The sequence below is a fragment of the Stomoxys calcitrans genome, chromosome 1, assembly GCF_963082655.1.
Source record: "Stomoxys calcitrans chromosome 1, idStoCalc2.1, whole genome shotgun sequence".
Lineage (NCBI taxonomy): Eukaryota > Metazoa > Arthropoda > Insecta > Diptera > Muscidae > Stomoxys > Stomoxys calcitrans.
This window is the reverse complement of record NC_081552.1, coordinates 92313688-92332064: the sequence shown is the minus strand read 5'-3', so window position 1 is coordinate 92332064 and position 18377 is coordinate 92313688. Positions and strand designations below refer to the sequence as shown.

At 39.9% G+C, this 18377-nt stretch overlaps 1 protein-coding gene across 1 annotated transcript; it reads right to left on the bottom strand.

The window, feature by feature from the left end:
- Positions 1-1864: 1864 nt before the first annotated feature.
- On the bottom strand, positions 1865-10929 carry LOC131994163 (uncharacterized). The gene is made up of 3 exons (XM_059360582.1): positions 10416-10929; positions 9750-10143; positions 1865-3264 (listed from the first exon to the last, which is right to left on the bottom strand). The coding sequence occupies exon 3, from the start codon at positions 3259-3261 to the stop codon at positions 2323-2325; it is 939 nt and encodes a 312-aa protein (XP_059216565.1). The 5' UTR covers positions 3262-3264; positions 9750-10143; positions 10416-10929; the 3' UTR covers positions 1865-2322.
- Between the last annotated feature and the right edge of the window lie 7448 nt (positions 10930-18377).

The following is an 18377-nucleotide window of genomic DNA, read 5'->3' as shown; positions in this document are numbered from 1 at the left end:
CATCTAAAGTGGGGACGGACCCACCCCCTTACCCCATTTTTCGGAAACGACAGATCTCGGAGATGGGTGGTACGATTCAAGCGAAATTTTGTGTGCTCTCATAAAGTACCATAAATATAAAAATTTGGTATCCAAATTTCGGATGGGGTACCTAGGGGGGCTGCCAAACCCTAAAACCTACCAAACATACATTTAGACCAATCACAACAATATGGGACTCAAATGAAAGGTATTTAGGATAAGGAAACGTATCTGATATCCAGTTATCGACCATGTGCTAGGGGGACCACCCTAACCCCCAAAACACCCCTAAATCGTACATTTGCGAGTAGAATAGGAATCTGATATCCAAATGTGGGACCACGTTTCCGGGGATCCACTCTTTTACCAAAACTCCCCCCAAACAGGACTTATTTACTAACTAAGGGAATATGGGGCTTAAATAAAAAGTATTTGAATGCAGAATACGAATCTGATATCCAAATATGGGACCAAGTGTTTGGGGTCCGCCTTTCACCAAACACATCCCCCAAAGGGGACAAATTTACGACCATAGCAATATGGGGCTCAAATGAAAGGTCTTTGGAAGTAAAGCACGAATCTGATATCCATCTGTCTAGCAGACGTCACACAACCATAAGCATCCCCAAATAGGACGTATTTGCTCACCAAGACAATTTGGGTCTTAAAGAGAGTGGAACTAAATATTCATAGTTTTTAGGGCCAATACTCCAAACCGGACATATTTGCTAACTTTTGCAATAAAAAGTTTAAATGAGATTAGAAAACGAATTTGATATCCAATTTTGAGGCCAATGGCAATATGGGGTTCAAATAATTGATATATAGATATATGAGAATACAGCACGTTGCTGATATAGTGTTTGGGGGGAGCATCCCACTCCCCTAAACAACCCTAAATCGGGCATTTTTACCGACCATGACAATGTGGGGCTTAAATGAAAGGTATTGGGGGTAAGAGCAAGAATTGATACCCACTTTCGGGACCAATTTTCTGGTGGTCTACCCCCTTCCCAAAATACCCCATAATCAGCAATTTTTTAGTGACCATCGCAATATGGGGCTCAAATAAAGGTATTTGGAAGTAGAATACGAATTTGATATCCAAATGTTGGACCATGTAGTAAGGGTATCACCCCTTCAGCAAAACACCCCCAAAGGAAAACATTTTTTCGACCATGCCAATATGTGGCTCAAATGAAAGGTATTAGAGATTAGAAAACGAATTTGATAACCTATTTTGGGGCCATGTGTTTGGGGGACGCCTCATCCTGTAAACTCCTCTTCAGCCAATGGCAATATGGGGTTTAAATAAATGGTATTTCAGACAAGAGCACGATGCTGATATTTTTTCAGGGCCAAGTATCTGGGGGACCACCTCTCCCCCGAAAACACCACTAAATCAGACATCACCTTACATCCAAACTTAAATTCGTTGACCAATAAAGATCATATGTGATCCACATAAAGGCACTTGTTTGGGGTCAAACTAAGGGTTTTGCCTTCCGAAATAAAACATAGGAAGTTTTATGTTTAAAATTCAAATGTGGTGGTGATTGTTTATTGTGATGTTCTTTTCTATGTTATTTAAATTCATTAGTTATAAGTAGATCGTAGTGTTTAAGTAGCAAATATTTAGCTTTAGATAGCACAATTCATAGATTTAAGTAGCAGTAGTAAGTAGATTAAAATTTAAATTATGAGTATAGTTGATTGTAGTAGATAGACATTGTATTTAACAGGTGGGGGGTTTGCAATATTAGAATTAGTTGGTGTTGTATGTTGTGTCCCGCACTTATGGTTGTTGTGATGTTGCAATTGTGGGTCGAGTGTAGATTTGGTTTTTGAGTCGGTTGTTATTGTGTCACTTTGTATCTAAAATGTTAAATATATTAGTTCACTGTTTCAAAGTTTATTGTTGCAATGTTCACTCTAGTTATATATGTTTGTATGTATGTTCACTTTTTACTTTTCACTTCACTTGGGTTTTCACTTTGAGGGGGAGAGAATACGATGCGCGGGTTTGAGATTTAAAACGAGACTGATCTTTTTCTGGTTGTTGCTTGTCACTTGGACCCCGCGAAAACGGTCAACTTTCCAAGCTACAAGCAACAATTCCAGGTAAACAAATATGAAGTCAAGGCGGAATCAGCGATTAAGAACTTACTTCAATGTACCGTTATGCACAGTGGGTCATGTGCATACGTGAACGCATGTCTGCACATGGGTGCACATGACTTCATGTTCAAACGTACTTTGAACATTCTCCCCCTCCAAGTGACGAAGTGACATCTTACCTTTTTAATTTTGGTTTCTTGCCTGTGAGGTGACTGGGCCGACGAACACGTATCCCCAATCTGTCTCCTGGGCGAAGACGGCTCCCAATCCGGGTTGTACAACACCACTCCTCCGGAGGTGGGCGTAGGCATCGGCCCCTACCTCTACATCGATTGGTTCGTTGCCCCTAGGGTCAGCATCTGCCAAAGAAAGGGATCTTAGGCTGCTTGTGGGGTCGGGAATGATGGGATCTGAATAGGGTCGTCGCGGCAAATCCCGGGTCACCACTGCCCGGATGGTATACATGGTCCTCCTCGACGCATGCCTTGACCGAAGTCTTATTGTTGCCAGACGGTGCCCTCTGCGCTCTCTCGTTGGTATCCCCAGGCGAGTTACTGTGGCTGCCGCGATTCGGGTGATGGTCGATGCCTGGCACAAAAGTACCCGTACCCCAGCCCAATCGTCCTGCTCCTCGGGTGCCAATTCCACCATCGCCGTGGGTACAAAAACAGTGGCCCGGCTGTAAGGTATCTCGACCGGGGGAGGGCCTTGGACGATGGGCATCTGGTTGGCTGGTTCGATTGCAAGTTGCCGTGGGTTGGCAATCTCCATTGGGGGCGGGCTGTAGCTGCCGTATGTCTTCCTAAGCTGTGGGGCTCCATGCAGCATTGTGTGATGGCGGTAGTCGCATGTTCGGCAGGCAGTGACCACGGGGCAGTCTGGGGCCAGATGGCTGCGCGCCAGACAGTTCCGACAGTAACTCCGTCTCTCAACTGTCTCGTATCTCTGATACGGTGTCATTTGCCGGAACCGCGGGCATGACCGTATGGCGTGGTCCTCCTGGCAGAGGCCACAGGCATACTGCCAAGATGCGGGGCGATACCTGGGTTCCCGTGGGTCGAAGCGAGGGCGTGTGGGTCTGGCGGGTCGTGGGGACTCTGGGCGAGGTAAATATCCGGCCATTATCTGTAACCAAAATCTCGTGAGTACCGTGTTTTGATGTGATTATGAATTGCTAGGGGTGTCTGAGAATAATTTGACAATCTTAGTTATGGGTCGACTGACTATGCCATTGGAAGTTCGAATATCTACAACTCGAGTGTTCTGATCAACACCGGGGTATGTTTTAAAAACTCGTCCTAACTTCCACTCGGTGGGATATCTCTCATCCCTGATGACAACTAGATCATTGACCTGTATGTTATCTTGCTGATACTTCCATTTGTATCTACGGTGAAGCTCATTTAAGTACTCTGACTTCCACCTCTGACAAAAGTTTTGGGATATAATCTTTAATCTCTTCCACCGATTTGCAAGCGTTATGTCCTCCTCTGAGATGTCGGGTTCTGCCGGGGTCAAAAGGGAAGAGCCTATAAGGAAGTGAGCTGGGGTCAAGGGTGCTAAATCGTTAGGGTCTTCAGAAGCTGGACTAAGGGGTCGTGAATTGAGGCAGGCCTCGATACGTGCCAATATGGTTGACAGTTCTTCGAACGTGAAGTTCATTTTGGGCATAGACTTCTTAAGGTGTATCTTGAATGATTTAACTCCTGCCTCCCACAATCCCCCCATATGGGGAGCTCCTGGAGGAATAAATTTCCACTCTAAATTCTGATGAGCATGTTGCTGAATGGCGCTGCTCTGTAAACTTTTCATAAACTCTTTCTGATCTTTCTTGAGCATTTCTGCTGCGCCTATAAAATTCTTTCCATTGTCGGAATATATCTTTTCTGGGCACCCTCTCCTTCCTATGAAACGAGCTAATGCCGCCAGAAATGATTGAGTCGATAAATCACTTGTTGCTTCTAAGTGGATGGCTTTTGTCGCAAAACAAACAAATATGCAGATATAACCCTTGGTTATTAAACACGCTCGTGCTGTTAAGCTTTTGATTCCGAAGGGTCCTGCAAAATCTACCCCTGTATTCGTAAAGGGTCTGGATAAAGTAGTACGCTCGGGTGGAAGAGATGACATAATTTGGGTCTGAGTCTTTAATCGATATAGGGTACAAACTCTGCAATTGTGTATAACTTTCTTGATCAACTGTTTCAATCTGAATATCCAAAACTCCGTACGGATGAGCCGGGTCATAAGTTGATTGCCTCCGTGCATTGAGACTTTATGAACAAATTCCACTAGAAGGAGTGCAAATCGCGAATCATATGGGATTAAGATTGGATGACGTTCGCTGTACGTCAAAGCTGGCGATTGAACTAAACGACCATTGGATCTAATTACTCCTTTTCTATCTATGAAGGGGTTGAATGGTAAAAGATTACTTCTAGGTGAAAGCCTTTTCTTTTGGGTCAAAGAACTGTATTCCTCAACGAAGTAATGTTTCTGAGTTGCCACTATAAGACGCATCTTTGTGTCTATGAGCTCTGGGCTGGTTATTTCTTGCGATGAAATTTTAAGTGAGGATCTAGTTGAACCTGTGTTACGCCAGAACCTAACTGCGTAAGACAAAACACGATATGCTCTAGCTAAAGACGAAAATCGAGTCAAAGGGTCATCAAAAGTGCCTGTTGCGAATACTTTAACTTGTTTTGCTTCAAGATTAGTGTCTGTATTAACTCGGTCTTGCGGCCACTGATCATGCGGCAATTTGAGCCACTGGGGTCCCGTCCACCATAAATTATGAGATATTAAGTCGTCAGGAGAACAGCCACGACTTGCTACATCTGCAGGATTATATTCTGAGTCAACATGTTTCCAATTCTCACCACCGACGTTCTCTAATATCTCTGAAACCCTGTTACCAACGAAAGCGCTCCATGAGCATGGTGGCTTTTGTAGCCAGGCTAGAACGATTGTAGAGTCGGTCCAGAAATGGGTCGTAAACTTTGATAATCGAAGCTTAGGCACAATGGCATTTGCTAACCTTGACAACATAACTGCACCGCATAATTCTAACCTTGGCAGAGAGATTTTCTTAACTGGGGCTACTCGGGTCTTGGCTGCTAGAAGAAAAGTGTCTACAGTTTTATCGATGTGTTCAACGCGTATATAAATTGTGGCTGCATATGCGCTTTCTGACGCGTCGCAGAATCCATGTATCTCCACAATACTAGCAGGTGTAAACCGAACCCATCTTGGTATCGATACAGTGTCTATAGAATGGCTGCCTCTCACAAAGTTATTCCAGTTCATTTGAGTCACTGGCTTCAACGAGTCATCCCATTCTACCTTATCTAGCCAAACCTGCTGCATGATTAACTTGGCTACAACAATTACTGGCGCTAACCATCCACATGGGTCGAAAAACTTTGCTATCGTTGATAATACTTCTCGCTTGGTGCTCATTTGCCTTTCTTCAACTGTAGGGGCCGTAAAAGTGAAATTATCACCTGATATATTCCAACGAATTCCTAGGGTCTTTGTCGAAGAAGCTTCGGAAATATTTAACCAATCTATTGGAAGAAGCATGTCTTCATTTAAATCCTTTAACAAACGTGTGTCATTTGACGCCCATTTTCTTAGCCTGAAACCAGCTGATTCTAATGCGGAGGCTAATTCTTTCCTAGCTGCTGTAGCTTCTTCTATGGAGTGTCCGCCCGCTAATACATCATCGACATATAAATTTTCTTTAATAATTCTTGATCCTAACGGATGAGAATCTTTCACGTCTTCTGCTAACTGGAGAAGGGTCCTAATCGCTAAAAATGGGGCGCAATTTATGCCGAAGGTAACAGTTAAGAGTTCGTAATCCTCAATTGGGTGGTTTTCTGATTTGCGAAAGAGGATCCTTTGAAATGCTGTTTGATTGGGGTCTACTAAGATCTGACGATACATCTTTGTCACGTCTGCATTGAAGACGTATTTAAAAAATCTCCAGTTCAACACTTGTACGACAAGGTCTTGCTGAAGTATGGGTCCTGTATGTAAGATATCATTAAGACTTTTCTTGTTTGATGTTGGGCTAGATGCGTTAAAAACCACTCTAAGTTTTGTGGTAACCCTATCTGGTTTGATAACTGCATGGTGAGGTAAGTAGTAGTGAGGGGTCTTGTATACGCTGTTTGGGTCTACCTTCCTCATGTGTCCTAATTCCAAATACTCTAATATGGCTGCATCATAATGTGCTTTAATATCTGGGGTCTTAGACAACTTTTTCTCCATTCTATGAAACTGTGCCAATGCGATGTTCCTAGATGAACCGATCTCTGAACAGCTTTTAAAAGGTAAAGTTACGATATATCTCCCCGCCTCATTACGTCGTGTTGTATTTTTGTAATTATTTTCGCAATAAATATCTTCTGCTGACCTCAAAACCTTTTTTGGGGTCTCTTCCACCTCCCAAAAGCGAGTGATTATCTTTTCTAATGATGATGCACTATAAAGTGTGATTTGTCTGTCGGATTTAGGGTCTTCCGTAATGGGTCCTCCTATGATCCACCCAAAAACGGTGTCCTGCGCTAAAAGTGATCCACAGGATTTCATAGTACCGCCTTTTGTGTATATAAGGGGTCCAATATCTAATCCGATTAACATGTCCACGGGTCGACTTTCAAAGAATCGAGGGTCCGCGAGACTAAGGTGTGCAAAATCTCCAAATTGATTTTGCCTTAAATCGTGTGTTGGTAAATGAGAAGGTAGGGTCTTTAAGACTGGTGCCCAAACCTCCAGCTCAAAACTAGGATTTACTCGTGAGCAAAGATTGAAGACGCAAGCTTTTGTCGATGTTTCAGAAACTGCGTCGCTTAAACCTGTGACGTGAATTAAATTCTTAACTGTTGGAAGTTGCAATTTGTTTCTAATTTTTTCTGATATGAAAGTTGATTGTGACCCAGGATCGATGATTGCCCTGGCATCATATCTATGTCCTCTAGATTTGATTTGAACTATTGCTGTGAACAAAAGTGTCTCTTTGGGTTGCGGAGTGGGTCTGATTTCCTGAAGTGTCAAAGTCGTTGAACAAGGTGCTTCTAAACAAGGTGTGGACTGTATATTTGGCGATACCGATGGTTGTACTAGGGTGGTTGAAGCGGCAGCACTGGTACTAGGGCGTGCGTATTCGCTAACCGGTTGAGCTAGGGTGGTAGGATCAGTAGCACTGGTGCTAGGTCGTGCTTCCTGTCTACCGGGTTGAACTAAAGTGTTGAGAGCGGCAGCACTGGTGCTAGGTCGTGCTCCGTCTCGTTGGAGTGTGCCTGTTGTAGGGTACTGGGTCTGGTTGCCTTTATGTATCAAACTGTGGTGTCGTTGACTACATTCCCTACAACTAAAACGACTTTTACACTCCCTGACTCCATGATCCGAAGAAAGGCAGTTATAGCAAAGATGACTGGTCTTAACAATGTTTATTCGATCGTTGATCGACCTTTCTAGAAATTGAGGACATTCTCGCAAAGAATGATTGGATTTACAAAGTTGACAAACCGGTTTGTTATTCTGAGCATTATAGTGTGATTGTGTGTTGTTGCTGGGTCTTGAGCCCGTGTTCTTGAAATTGGGATTTACATTTGTTTGAAAACTATTAACTCGCTTTTCCCGCTTATCGTACTCCGATCTGGGTTGATTATATCTCGAATATTGTGGCTTGATATTGCCGACTGATTCTAGGGTCTTGAATTTATGGGTCAAAAATACATCTAGTTGATTCCACGATGGAAGAGACGAACAATCTGCTAGGCTGCTTTCGAATTCTTCTAAAAATATTCTTGGTAGTTTGGTTGACACAAGATAAACTAAGATTGGGTCCCATCCCCCCGTTTCTACTTCAAGGGTCTGTAAAGTTTGGGTACAACTACCTATAGTGCGCTGTAATTTCTGGATTGTTGACGCGTTATCAACGGAAACCGAAGGTAAATTAAAAAGAGCTCGCAATTGCTCATTTACCTGCATGCGTTTATTTTCGTACCTATGAACGAGATTTCTCCACGCTATGTCGAAACCCTCATGGGTCAGTGGAACATTGGAAATTATTTCGCGGGCTTCTCCTGCTGTTTTCTGGGTTAAGTGAAACAACTTCTCGACTTTACTTAATTTTGAATTGTTAATGTAAATTGCTGAAAATAAGTCCCTAAAGGTAGGCCATTCGCGATATCCCCCTTTAAAAACATCTGTGTCACAGGGCGGCAACCTTAGAGCTGGTGAAAAATCATTAGTGTCTCGCTGTTGGGTCATCGATATTCTCTCCTGTTTTTCTTGATCTTGTTGCTCGTTAAGGGCCAAAATTTCTCCGTTAAGAGAGCTTAAACACCGTTTATAAGTTTCTAGTGCCTGTTTGTAGCTATTTCGAAGCTTAGTTTTATCTATAGGTGTCTCATCCTTTTCCGGAATGCGATCCCTACAATCTAAGTATGCCTTCTTGATTTGATCCCATAAAGAATTGAGTTCTACCCGCGTGATTTCTAACGAATGTATATTATCATCCGACTTAGCCGCGGAGTAAACGGTCTCAAAATCCACTAAATCATCCACACAGTTTACAAATCTTTCGCGTAAATTCTTATCCATTTTGTAATTGGCTTGTATATGTTTTAAATAGGGTCAAAAAACTATAAAACCAAGGAAAATTTTACAACAAAATGTCCTAAAAAAAAACTGGTTATTTGTAGAAATCAAATCTATTTCAAAAAAACCTAATGCGAGAAAAAAAATGTGTGTCTTGATGATGGGTCAAATATCTAAGGGTCAAACCTGAAACTTTTTACAAAATTCGTAATAAATGTTTTATCTGGGTCACTAGAAAAAAAAACAGGTTAATATTTCTGATGATATCGATTATACAATAGCCGCAAAAAATTGTAAGAAAAATTTTCCTTTCAAATCGCAATACACCAGCAATTTAATTCCGCTCGAATTAAAGTTGCAAAAAAAAAAATTTATTTTTCTCCAAAAAAAATTAAACTTTCACTTTTCAAAATTTGGCATACAGAACTAGATGATTCTTTACAATAATACTGCTTTGACTCGTTGGGTCAATTTGCTTTCTGTATAAAAAACAACAAAGGATTGCACAAACAACCACAGTCCTTTCCGACCGTTTCCACTTAAATTTGTGCAATAGAATGAAGTTTTAAAATTTCGAAGACAAATGAGGCCAGCACGCAATATTATTTTCGTTATTTCTCACACAAAAACAATTCTTGATAAAAAAAACTTCTTCTTTTCTAAAAGCACTTCGATTTTTCTTAGACACTTTTCCTTTTCTTTATAAAAAATTTCAACAAAAAATCTCGTGGATGTCTGTCCCGAAAATCCTACACACTGCCTTGAAAGTAGGGTCTGCTATATTGGGTCAAATTCACTTGGATCAAATTAATTTGGGTCAAAATTAATTGGGTCAAAATTTATCAGACAACCGAATTAGCGATTCATAATCAGAAAACGATCAAAAACAATATTAAAGTACGCTGGGTAAATGTATGAACTTTTCCTTTTTTGAAAAAAAGGTTATGTATGACGTAATACCCAAGCGCACTTTAATAGAAAAACAAAATGGTACTCACTTTGAAGCTTCTTTTTTGATGTGTGTGTATGTGTGTGTGTGTAGGTGGGCGCTTGGCTTGGGTCCAGAATTGTGTGTTGGCGCCTTTTGCAATTTTTGTAGCTTTGTGTCGTTAGAGTCTTGGATTTTGTTGTTTTAGTGTTTTTGATTTGATGAAGTTTTGGGAATTTAACCGTTGTAGCGGGTTTTTCCGTTTTTATCCCAGAGCGTAGATTTTTTGTTTTTGTGTTTTTACACGGAACGCACGAATTTGATTTTGTTGGGGTTTTTTGAAAATGCACAATATTTTATGTTTGATAGAAAAAGAAAGAATTAGTTTGGGATAAAATTTACAAATTTATCGAGCAACCCATAATTCTGTTTTAACACTCTAATTTGTTTTTTAAGTTAAAATACTGAAAAATTTATGATTTTTAGAGAAAAAAAATTTTTCAAAATATGTAGAAAAAAATTAACATAAATTTTGGGTTGGACGATAAATTGTTAAATTTTTCAATTTTTTAGCTCTTTTTTTTTCAATTTAACACAAAGAAACTTCTTTAAACAATTTAAAAAATTTTTTGATTTTTATAATTTTTTTTGAAATTCCACTTTTTTCCACTTCTGTTCCACTGTGCGGGTCACTTTACGTTTTTTGGGTCTTTTGCACACTTCTTTTTTGATTTACCACAACTTCTAATGATTTTGGGGTCAATTTTTTGCACATTAAAATTTAATTAATTATTTTTATTTTTACACGGGTCACCCTGTTAATTTAATTAGGTTTTGTTTTATTTGAGTCTTTATGTACTTTAATTGTCACTTTGCAATTTGGTTATTATTTTCTTTTGTTATTTCGTTTTGATCTTCATTTGGTTGGAATATTTTATCAAATTTTCAATAAAATAAATGCCACAACCAAACGAAGAACACTGAGAGCCGCTATATATTTTTTAATTTGTGATTTGTGTATTATTTTGTTTTTAATAAATTGCCAAAACTGATCTTTTATGTGTTTTGATATTTTTGTGTTGGCCGTCCGTCCATACGTGTATGTATGTACGGTTGTGTGTAACCAACCCTTTTTTCGCACTTTTCTCTATTTCATTTGCTTTTAATTGTTGGGTCACTGCACTTTTGTTGTTGCGAATTTTTTTGTGTTTCGGTCACTGGGTCTTTTGAAATGAAAATGAATTATTTTTGGGCACAAAACAGAAAAATTTTTTTTTTGATTTTTGGTTTTTTAATTATTTAAAAAAACCACTTATCCGGTTCGAAGGACCAAATGTTTGGGGTCAAACTAAGGGTTTTGCCTTCCGAAATAAAACATAGGAAGTTTTATGTTTAAAATTCAAATGTGGTGGTGATTGTTTATTGTGATGTTCTTTTCTATGTTATTTAAATTCATTAGTTATAAGTAGATCGTAGTGTTTAAGTAGCAAATATTTAGGTTTAGATAGCACAATTCATAGATTTAAGTAGCAGTAGTAAGTAGATTAAAATTTAAATTATGAGTATAGTTGATTGTAGTAGATAGACATTGTATTTAACAGGTGGGGGGTTTGCAATATTAGAATTAGTTGGTGTTGTATGTTGTGTCCCGCACTTATGGTTGTTGTGATGTTGCAATTGTGGGTCGAGTGTAGATTTGGTTTTTGAGTCGGTTGTTATTGTGTCACTTTGTATCTAAAATGTTAAATATATTAGTTCACTGTTTCAAAGTTTATTGTTGCAATGTTCACTCTAGTTATATATGTTTGTATGTATGTTCACTTTTTACTTTTCACTTCACTTGGGTTTTCACTTTGAGGGGGAGAGAATACGATGCGCGGGTTTGAGATTTAAAACGAGACTGATCTTTTTCTGGTTGTTGCTTGTCACTTGGACCCCGCGAAAACGGTCAACTTTCCAAGCTACAAGCAACAATTCCAGGTAAACAAATATGAAGTCAAGGCGGAATCAGCGATTAAGAACTTACTTCAATGTACCGTTATGCACAGTGGGTCATGTGCATACGTGAACGCATGTCTGCACATGGGTGCACATGACTTCATGTTCAAACGTACTTTGAACAGCACTTATATTGTTAAACTGTTAGACAAGCGATATACTATTTTCGTAGCATGGTATTTCACTGAAAGTTCTTTAATTGTCGAAAATAAATATTCCAAGGAAACTTTTGTTCCATATAAAGTAAAAGAAGGCGCAGCGGAGCGGGCCCGGGTCGGCTAGTATATATATATATACACCCCTTAATCAGACATATTTACCGACCATGCCAATGTAGGACTAAAATGAAAGATATTTGCGAGTAAAATACGAATCTGATATCCAAATATAGGACCAGGTTTCTGGGGTCCACCCCTTCCCCAAAACACACCCCAAACAGAACCTATTTACTGACCATGGCAATATGGAGCTTAAATAAAAGGTATTTTAGTCTAGAATACGAATCTGATATTCGGATGTGGGACCAAGTGTTTGGGGGCCGTCCATCCCCGAGAACATCCCCCAAAGAGAACAAGTTTACGACCACTGCAACATGGGGCTCAAATGACAGATCTTTGGATATAAAGCACAATTCTGATATCAATATTCGGGAAAAGTGTCTATGGGGCCACCCTACCCCCATAACACCACCCAATTAGGAAGTATTTGCTGACCATTGCAATATGAGGCTGAAATAAGAGGTTTTTTTTAGAGTAGAACACGATTTTGAAACGAATTTGAAAAAGAATTTGATATCCAATTTTGAGGTCAATGCCAATATGTAGTTCAAATAAATGATATATAGATATATAAGAATAGAGAACGTTGTTGATATATTTTCAGGGCTTAGTGTTTGAGGGACCACCCCACTCCCTAAAACACTCCTAAATCGGGCATATTTATCGACCATGTCAATGTTGGGCTTAAATTAAAGGTATTGGTGGGCAGAGCAAGAACTGATACCCACTTTCGAGACCAATTTCTGGGGGTCTTTCCCTTTACCAAACAGCAATTTTTTACTGGCCATCGAAATATGGGGCTGAAATAAAGGTATTTAGGACTAGAATACGAATTTGATTCCAAATGAAGGACCATGTATTTAGGGCATCACCCCTTTCCCAAAACATTCCCCAAAGGGTAAACATTTTTCGACCATGCCAATATGTGGCTCTAATGAAAGGTATTTGAGATAAGAAAACGAATTCAATAACCAATTTTGAGGCCATGTGTTTGGGGGACGCCTCATCCTGTAAACTCGCCCTAAACCAATGGCAATATGCGGTTCAAATGATTAGGAATTGAGAGCAGAGTACGATGCTGATATTTTTTCAGGGCTCCTGAACCCCAGAAAACACCCCTAAATTGAATATAATTGGAGAAAATGTTCCAACCATGGCAATATGGGGCTCCTCACCCCAGAAAACACCCCTAAATTGAATATAATTGGAGAAAATGTTCCAACCATGGCAATATGGGGCTCAAATGAAAGGTATTTGGGAGTAGAGCACGAAATTCATCCTCACTTTCGGGACCATGTTTCTTGGGGTCCACACCACCCCATTAACCCACCAACCACCACCCTGGGGTCCGTTCCAGTATCTACATAGAAATCATTTAAGAATGGGATACAACTAACATCCAAACTTAAATGACCTTAAACTCTCTGAGGAGGCCACAGAGGTTAGCATGTCCGCCTATGACGCTGAACGCCTGGGTTCGAAGCCTGGCGAGACCATCAGAAAAATTTTTCTGCGGTGGTCCCCTTTCCCCTCCTAATGCTGGCAACATTTGTGAGGTACCATGCCATGTAAAACTTCTCTCCAAAGAGTTGTCGCACTGCGACACGCCCTTATCATTGAGCTTAAACTTGAATCGGACTGCACTAATTGATATGTGAGAAGTTTGCCCCTGTTCCTTAGTGGAATGTTCACGGGCAAAATTCGCAATTTTGCATTGCAAACCCTCTGAGCGAATTCAGACACCAATATAGATCATATGGGATTCAGATAAGACATTTATATTGTTATACTGCTGCTCGACCGATATACACATACTATTTTCGTAGCATGGTATTTCATTAAAAGCTCTTAAATTGTCGAAAATAAATATTCAAAGGAAACTTTTTTGCCATATAAAGTAAAAGAAGGCACAGCGGAGCGGGCCCGTTTCAGCTAGTGTACCTATAAAAATTGCAGTATTGAAACAGGCTGCACTTTTATGTGCCAAAGTAATACGACTCGAAAAGTTTATTCATGTCAATGGTCTACGTGCTACAGTTATTGCTTTTTACGAGAAAGGAAAAGCCATTGAATTTAAAATAGCCAGAACAACTGCGGTACAGTGACATAGTGGCTGAAATATTTGTTGGAAATTCTTCATTGACGAAGAGCATTCAACCACTCTCAGCAAATGAATATGTATCGAGTTCTACGACTCGAATACTTTTTGAATACTGGGAGTTATAAGATTTCTTGCGAATCGTTGGATTTCTTTGGCCAACTGAAACCAATTGGATTTGATTTTTCTTCTTTTTAGAACAGAAAGCGAAAAAAAACTTTTTAAAAAGTTAAAGCATGTGTGGTGTGCTGAAATGCATTGAGCAGGTATCGCTATTTCGAAGCTGACCAAAGCTTCATCATCAGTCCACTAAGCCCCAATAATATGATATGCTTCAATGGTAAAAGCATGCCTTTTTGAGACGAACATTGGATCGTATCAGGGTAAACAAATAAAAGCGTTCTAAGTTCGGCCGGGCCGAATCTTAGGATTCCACCACCATGCATTCTGCTAAAAATTTATACAAAAAAAATCAAGTTGTTTAATTTTATTCTACATACCAAACTTTCGTCAAACCACCAAAAATTAAAGCTTCTTGGAACCGAACAGGGATGATCGAGAAACGGTTTTACACGGGAGCTATATCAGGTTATAGACCGATTTTGGCCGTACAAGGCTCAGTTTTTGGAAGTTATAACAAAACACTATATGCAAAACTTCAGCCAAATCGGACAAAAATTGCGGCTTGTGAGGGCTCAAGAAGTCAAATCGAGCGATCGGTTTATATGGGAGTTATATTTAAATCTGAACATATATGAGCCATTTGCAATCCCAAGCGATCTGCATCGATATTAAGTATATGTGCGGAATTTCAAGCGGCTAGCTTTACGCGTTCAACCTCTATCGTGATTTCGACAGTTGGCGGGCGGACATGGCTAGATCGATTCAAAACGACGAGACGATGAAGCATATACATAGTTTATGGGGTCTTAGACGAAAATTTCGAGGTGTTACAAACGGAATGACTAGATTGGTATACCCCCATCCTATGGTTGTGGGTATAAAAAAGTAAACCCCTAACCGACAATATCTCTAACTTAAAAAGAATATCTAGCAATGTCTGATTGCAAAAGAGTAACCTTTTAATGTATGCATATTGAAGGATTCACATATATTGGCGTGCCATCCGTTTATTAATCTGTTTTCGCGCTTCTTTTTATTTGGGTTGTTTCATTTTATCGTTGGATTTCTTTATCCAGCTGAAACCAATTGAATTTAATTTTGCTTCTATTTAGAATAAAAAGAAGAATACAAATCTTTTTAAAAAATTAAGCCATATGTAGTGTGCCTAAATACATTGGGCGGGCTACAATGATCGTGATTTCAAAGCTAGCCAAAGCTCAGTCATTACATGCTTTGCACTTCTCACCTACTTACTAATTAGTGAGCTTTGCAATGGTAGAAGCATGACTCTTTAAGGCGAATATTTGATCATATCAGGGTACCTTTCTTTGAGCGCAGTAAAGGAAAGAATGCGGAGGCCACCGTAGCGCAGATGTCAGCATGTCAAGGTGAGAACATCAGAAACAATTTTCAGCTGTAGTTTTTATCTCCTCCTAATGCTGTCGATATGTCAGGTACTGTGTCATGTTAAAACTTCTCCCCAAAGAGATGTCGCACTGCGGCATGTTTTTCGGAATCGGCTATAAAAAGGGGCCCCATTATCATTGAGTTAAACTTGAATCGGAAAGCACTCATTGATATGTGAGAGGTTTGCTCCTGTTCCTTAGTGGATTGCCATGGGCAAATTTTGGATTTGCAGTGAGAAAATAAAATAATTTAATCCTTAGGATGGGATGGTACGACAAAACTTGTCAACCATGCATACAGTTAGGGATTTTCTCCAACGCGTTGGAAGGTGTAGAACGTTCAGCCAATACCCAATAAAGGATAAAATCCTGCGTATAATTGCCGAATCGCGATAGTTTCTATCCAAAGGGCTTTTGAGCAATCTTCAAAATAGCTTCCGTAGTAGACGATTCACGTGAGCGAATTTTAATCGGAACTTAAGAGATGGACAATCCACCAGTTTGGTAAATGTAAAATCTTGGCAGGGGTATCTCTGAGCCTATTCGTCCGGTAATAACTTCGTTCGATTTACATAGAGCTTTCTTAGAGATCGCACGAGTTGTTATAGATGAGATATCATTCGACGAACATAAATGGATGGCATATATGCCTTTCACCCTCTCCCGTCATCATTAATTTTGTCTATTAGTTTGTAACATATCGAACTACTATTTCCGTCACTATAAAGTAAGTTTCTAAGATGTAGCCATAACCGTCTGTCTTTCCTTCCGTCCGCTTACGGAAATCACGCTACAGTCTTTAAAAATTAAGACACTGAGACGAAAATTTGCACAGATAATATGTTTTCCGAAATAATTTTTAGTAAATTCGCCATAAAACCGATATCCGGATTTGACTTCTTTCATATCCGTGCCGAGTATGGTCTAGATCGAACCATCTTTGTATATAGGCTTTATAAAGGGTGATTTTTTTGAGGTTAGGATTTTCATGCATTAGTATTTGACAGATCACGTGAGATTTCAGACATGGTGTCAAAGAGAAAGATGCTCAGTATGCTTTGACATTTCATCATGAATAGACTTACTAACGAGCAACGCTTGCAAATCATTGAATTTTATTACCAAAATCAGTGTTCGGTTCGAAATGTGTTCAAATTTTGACAAATTTTGTTCAGCGATGAGGCTCATTTCTGGTTGAATGGCTACGTAAATAAGCAAAATTGCCGCATTTGGAGTGAAGAGCAACCAGAAGCCGTTCAAGAACTGCCCATGCATCCCGAAAAATGCACTGTTTGGTGTGGTTTGTACGCTGGTGGAATCATTGGACCGTATTTTTTCAAAGACGCTGTTGGACGCAATGTTACGGTGAATGAACACATTTCGAACCGAACACTGATTTTGGTAATAAAATTCAATGATTTGCAAGCGTTGCTCGTTAGTAAGTCTATTCATGATGAAATGTCAAAGCATACTGAGCATCTTTCTCTTTGACACCATGTCTGAAATTCCACGTGATCTGTCAAATACTAATGTATGAAAATCCTAACCTCAAAAAAATCACCCTTTATGAACTAATCTGGAGATTTATTACGCAATTACACTGAAATTTAATACATTCAGGCCAAGCGCAATAAACCTGACGATTTCGCTTAAATTTGTAACAGCGATTTAGCTGAAATTTGTTACATGTCCTTAGAATTTATGGTCCAAATCGAACCATATTTGGATACAGCCCGATTTGGCTGCAGAATATTGGTACAACAAATTGACATCGACGACAAATCATCTCTGCCTGGTATGGTCTATATGAACAAATCTCCTAATTTAAGATCTTGGCCCCATAAAACACCCATTCATTAACAGATTTCGGTCTGCCCTGCACAAGGTTGTGCCTAAAATAGAAGAATCCATCGATGCCAAAACGTGCACATTGGCGGTATGGATTGACATCCGTCCCAGGGGTATCAATGCTTACCTAGAGGAAACTGAAATCTGCCTGTACACGAGAAAGACGAAGGTGGGCGAATTTGACGCACCATGTTTGCTCAATACAACGATTTCGATATCTGACAAGGTCAAATACTTAGAAGTGCCATTGGACAGAAAACCGAATTGGAAGTGTAACATTCAGGAGCATGCCGAGAAGGCTCATAGATGTAAGGCACTATGCAGATAGTCCACTGGCTCTACAGGAGCATGATTAGACAAATACTTACTTACGCCTCAGTAGTTTGGTGGACTGCGATGGAGAAAGAGTGCAACGTAAGGATAATACAACAGGTTCAGAGAACATGTTGTCTTGGAATAGCCAGAGCGATGAGGACCAAGCTCACTTGGGCTCGGCAGACTATTCTAAATATCCGACCAATAGACATACAGATTAAGTGTGAGGCAGCCACTGCAGCTATGATACTTAAGGCGATAAGAGAGCGGATAGAGGATGGGATCAGGTCATAATATAGCGGTATATCTAGGCGACTATAATAAATATGGAAAGAATGGAAGAGATTTCCGATCGGATAGATGAGACGACAATTGATGTCGAGTGCGAGGCACTGCTGCAAGCGGAACAGGCTTAGATTGACGGAACTTTAGTATTGCCATCTGAAAAATAATTCTACATAGATGGACCAAAACTAGTGGACAGAGTGGGCCTGGTGGTCTACATTGAGAACTGGGGAGAATTGAATATTGTTTTCGACTGCCTGACCATAATACGGTCCTGCAGGCTGAGATCAAAGCGATAACGGTATGTGTGAGGTGGCGGGGTGTTAACGCGAGGTCGTCGAGTGTGA

What these genes read in the sequence shown, in the direction of transcription:
- LOC131994163 (XM_059360582.1), bottom strand. Translation starts at nt 3,261, where the DNA reads ATGGCCGGATATTTACCTCGCCCAGAGTCCCCACGACCCGCCAGACCC.